The 4,840-nt window shown below is 41.5% G+C and overlaps 1 protein-coding gene across 1 annotated transcript in view; it reads left to right on the top strand.

Annotated features, from left to right (window-relative positions):
* The window catches only part of BEST1 (bestrophin 1), a 22,655-nt gene that overhangs the window by 10,035 nt on the left and 7,780 nt on the right, over positions 1–4,840 (top strand). Inside the window, exons 4-7 of the mRNA XM_018565188.1 lie at positions 575–729; positions 2,986–3,063; positions 3,167–3,319; positions 3,435–3,515. Coding sequence (XP_018420690.1) covers positions 575–729; positions 2,986–3,063; positions 3,167–3,319; positions 3,435–3,515 — 467 coding nt within the window. The remainder of the gene's footprint in view (positions 1–574; positions 730–2,985; positions 3,064–3,166; positions 3,320–3,434; positions 3,516–4,840) is intronic.

Raw genomic sequence — 4,840 nt, 5'->3', positions numbered from 1 at the left:
GATTTCCCACAAGGCCAACCAAGGCCCCGCTTCGGGGCAGCAGGGAGTAGAGGAGCAGCAGGGGTGTGGAATTCCTATCTCCCGATGCCCGGGACATGCAGTTCCGGGCACCAGGCCTGTAGTTGTTTTCTACATTTAGCCCTGCTTTGGTAGGGGGGGCACATTGCAGAACCTGGCCTTGGGGCAGCAGGGAGAATAAATCTGGCCCTGCTAATATGCCAGACCATATGGTAGCAGACTGATACTTGTTTTAGTTTATTGTCACTTATGTTTCTCATATAGAGTATTCTATAGACATAAATATAGCAGGGTGACTGGAAAAGCAGGTAATTAAGTCAAACTGTCTAAAGCAGACATGTCAAACTACTGTTTTATGGGCCCCGTGTAGCCGTGAACAGCTTTGCAAACGAGATTTGCAGCACATTATGGCCACTAGAGGGAGACGAAGGACATAGGAATTCCTATGCTCTTCGGCTCCATCTAATGGTCATAATGCACTGTGGATCTCAATGGACTCTTCTTTGTTGACAGTAGTTTTATGTAAATGTATATTTCTCTTGCTTGCTGACCGTAGGTTTCATGACACCAATGGAACGTGTGAAATTTGAGGCCATTTCTTCTCCTCATAATAAATTCTGGATTCCGTGTGTCTGGTTTGCCAACCTGGCGGTGACAGCGCGGACAGAAGGACGAATCCGTGATGGTTTTGTGTTGCACCTCATCCTGAATGTGAGACGGTGAATCATGTGAACCATTACAGAATATGTTACCTATGTGTGCAATGAGAGGTCAGATATGAAGGTCTTTCATGATACCGCGAATGGATGCTGAATAGTGAGACTGAGCCAATAAATGAGGCATATGGGGTAGCTTTCTAAGCCATAGCCAGAGATGGTTTTCACTTATATGTGTGCTGTTTATTTGTAGGGCTGTTTGATGTGAAACCTAGGCAATGCAAACTATGTCTAACCTTCACTGTGAACATGCCAAAATGATAAGTAGATACAGAGATATTGTCAGCTAAAGACATATGCAAATTTTGACTTTAACATTAACTGAACTTGACCTAACCCTCTCCCACCTTTCAAACCTTTCTGTTGGACTTTTAATATGATGAACAACAGAGGTACGTCTACCAGAAATTGCACCCCTGGCGTCCTGCCCAGCTCCTGGCAACCATTGACGTCACTAGTTGCCATGAGCTGGGCAGGACACCGGCCAGTCGGCCACAGTGTCCCAGGTTGCTAAGAGCTGGGCTGGGAGATGTGTAAGGGCAATACACATTTTCCTGCCAGGCTCTTAGCAACCTGGGACGCTCTGGCCGATGTCCCACCCACATAATCATCTCCCCACCAGTTCTGTTTGTTCTGGGCAAGACGCCGGCCAGAGCGTCCCTAGTTGCTAAGAGCCGAGTGGAGAGATGTCTATGGGTGAGGGGTGGGAAGATAAAAAAGTCAGCGGTGCCCCCCCTTGAAGTGGCAGTGGCACCCTGGGCATGTGCCATATCCTTCATGCGCTACTATACACAACCTTAGTGATCAATAATAAGATATATCCATCTCCACTCTCCATGGCTGCCCTGTACCCTGTACAAAACAAGGACACTTTACCGTCAAAGGAAGGACAGAGGTATCTTTGATGTGCAGACTGTCTTGTGACAGCCTGGCCTCACCTTTACTATTCTGTGCAAGAGGCAAGATGGCAGATATGAGAATAACTATGTCTCTGGAGACAGGTCCAAGCAGAATTGTTGTTGAATGATTATAATGGTTATTTGTTTAACAGGAAGTTGCTTGTAGTGATGGCAATGTTTGGGGCCGTACAATATCACAGCTTATTTAAACGCACAGGTGACATACTGAGCATTTTATCAAAGGGAATATATAGTGGTTTGTACATATTTTGTATGGGACTAAAAACAAACAGTTTAAAAGCATATAAAATATGCATATAAGAAACATAGTATATGACCTATATGAATGAAAGATGGAAAGGAATGAAGATGGTTCTATGGAGAGGAGGGGAAATGGGAAGACGGGATTAAGAAGAGAGGACACGTGGTATATTTAGAAGAAGTAGAAGGGGAAGGCAGTACACATAGGGTATAGGAAAGTAGGTAATTAAATAGTAGTTGGGATACACAATAAATAAGGAAAGTGGGGAGGAAGGAACAAGGTTTAAGTTTGTAATAAAAGGGTTTATTATTGATTGTATATTGTTTAGCTATCACACTAGTGAACACATGAGGGAAATAATAATAAGAATAGAGGAACGTAGACACTATAAGGGGATATAGTGAGGTTTACATATACAGGTGAAACTCAAATAATTAGAATATCGTGCAAAGTTCATTTATTTCACTAATGCAACTTAAAAGGTGAAACTAATATATGAGATAGACTCATTACATGCAAAGCAAGATAATTCAAGCTGTGATTTGTCATAATTCTGAAGATTATGGCTTACAGCTCATGAAAACCCCAAGAACCCCAAATCCACAACCTCAAAAAAGTAGATTATTACATGCAATCAATAAAACAAGGATTGTACATAGAACAATATCGGACCTCTGAAAAGTACAAGCATGCATATGTAAAAAAAAGCATATAAAATAAAACAAATGCTGTCTCCCAGCCACGCTCCTTTGCCACCTCCCTGGACTGCCAGAACCTTCAGTAACAGGCCAGGGCTTCCACGTGTAGCTAAGCACCTTATGGTGCTAGGGCCCTGGCGTCCAGTTACCAGATCCAGACACTGCCATGTAAAAAAAGCTGATACTATATTGTAAGGGACAACTGAATTGTATGGGACCATTATTACTAGTATTGTGGATATCACCCCCTTTCAGAATGAACATCGGCCCTTAAAAGGTTTATGTACTGAAGCATCAATAACCAGCTTTCCTTTATTTTCATTTACATATATTGAAGTTACATGGCTGTTCGCATTAACTAATTCTGTATTGTCTTCTCTTGGCTGGCTCAGGAACTGAATGCTCTGCGCACGCAGTGTGGAAGGTTGTTTGCCTATGACTGGATCAGTATTCCATTGGTGTATACTCAGGTACCTTCTTTTACCCTCCCTCCTATTTCTGTGTTGTGTATACTTCAAATGTGCTAAATATTTCATTGCAAATCCTCCCTACATTCATATTTTTATTTCCTAGGTTGTTACAGTGGCTGTATACAGCTTTTTCCTGGCTTGCCTAATTGGCCGTCAGTTCCTAGACCCTAAAATGGGCTACCCTGGCCATGAACTAGATCTGTATGTCCCTGTATTTACCCTGCTGCAATTCTTTTTCTATGCTGGTTGGTTAAAGGTAAAGTTAATATTTTTTTATACTGCACACTCAGTTCTGTTTTTATGCAGGTAGATAGGAACGTTCTAATCTTTAATAAAGAATGAAATTAGAAAGTTCCTCTGTCTTTGTACAGGTGGCAGAACAGCTGATCAACCCATTTGGACAAGATGATGATGACTTTGAAACAAACTGGTTAATTGACAGAAACTTTCAGGTAATGATTGGCCTCTATTGGAGAGATCTCCTCACTTGAGTTACGAGTTCTGCACACTTGCTGTGGTCATTATGAGGATCTCCCACTTTTTGGATTTTTATTGTTTATTTTATGAGAATGCAATAAGGGGGTACAGAACACACAACACTCAAAACTCCCAGGAGCACAGGAACAGGAATTGTGGCAGGGAGATCTTACTGTTAGAGTATCCAAGACATAAAAAGCTGGCAGCTGACTCTGCCCACCAGGCCTCTTCAATTAATAAAATATAAGTTTTGGGAGTAGTAACCCTTTTTAGGGCTTATTGAAAAAGGTTCCACATTTTTCTGAATAGAACTATCTTTTTAATCTGGTAGAATTCGTAATTACTTTCCAATTACTTAAATACACTAAACTCAGGAGTTAAATCTTACAAATGCATTCAAACACCTTAAAGTGACATTAAAGTCAAAAACTTGTTTCCCTCTCCCAATGTTAATTAAAGCACTTACCTTAAATGATGTCTCTTAATCTGATGTTACTTTTCTTTCCTGTCCTTTTCAGCCTTCTCTCCAGCGCTGCTGCGGGTCTCCGATCCAGCACTGACTCCTCTGTCCTTGCTGGCACTTCCTGTCCCATGGTGTCTGCATGCGGGTGCACACGTCCATAGACTTACCTTGTGTCTCTCCTCGTCTCCCGGCTGAAAATCCGAACTGCGCATGCGCCCGCCCGAGCATTTTCGGATTTTCAGACGGGAGCGCGCAGCGAAGACAGGGGTAAGTTTAAACGCTTTTAAAGCGTTTTTTTTTTTTACTTTTTGCATATACACTGTATCTACTGCTTGCTAGCAGTAGATATATGCAAAAAAAAAACGGAGGGTTTAGAAACCCTTTAACTATTAACAAAAATTTAGTTTATTTGTGTATTACTCATCTGTAGATCCTAAAATCATCCCTGAATTGGTGCTGACACTGTCCTTCCTTCTGGAAGGTGGCTACTTTTGTTCCCCGTGATTGCTATGTGTTGTAAAGTAGCCACCGCACTAAGTTCATGGACTACAATTTCACATTTAATTTGCTAATTTGTATTGGAGTTCTAGTCTATCACAGGAGCGAGCTTGAAGCGTTGGCTACTTTTCAACACACACAGGGACCATGGGGAAGAAAAGTAGCCACCCTCCGGAAGGAAGGACATTGTCAGCACCAATTCAGAGATGATTTGAGGATCTACAGCCGACAGTGATACACAAATAAAATACATTTTTCTTAATAATAGTTAAGGTACTTAAATGCATTCTTTAAGATTAAACTCCTGGGTTTAGTGTCACTTTAATATATATATATATA

Source organism: Nanorana parkeri, unplaced genomic scaffold, assembly GCF_000935625.1.
Source record: "Nanorana parkeri isolate BGI_ZX_2015 unplaced genomic scaffold, ASM93562v1 scaffold820, whole genome shotgun sequence".
Taxonomy (NCBI): Eukaryota; Metazoa; Chordata; class Amphibia; order Anura; family Dicroglossidae; genus Nanorana; species Nanorana parkeri.
Note: the sequence above shows the minus strand (reverse complement) of the source record. Positions and strands in the feature narration are given on the sequence as shown.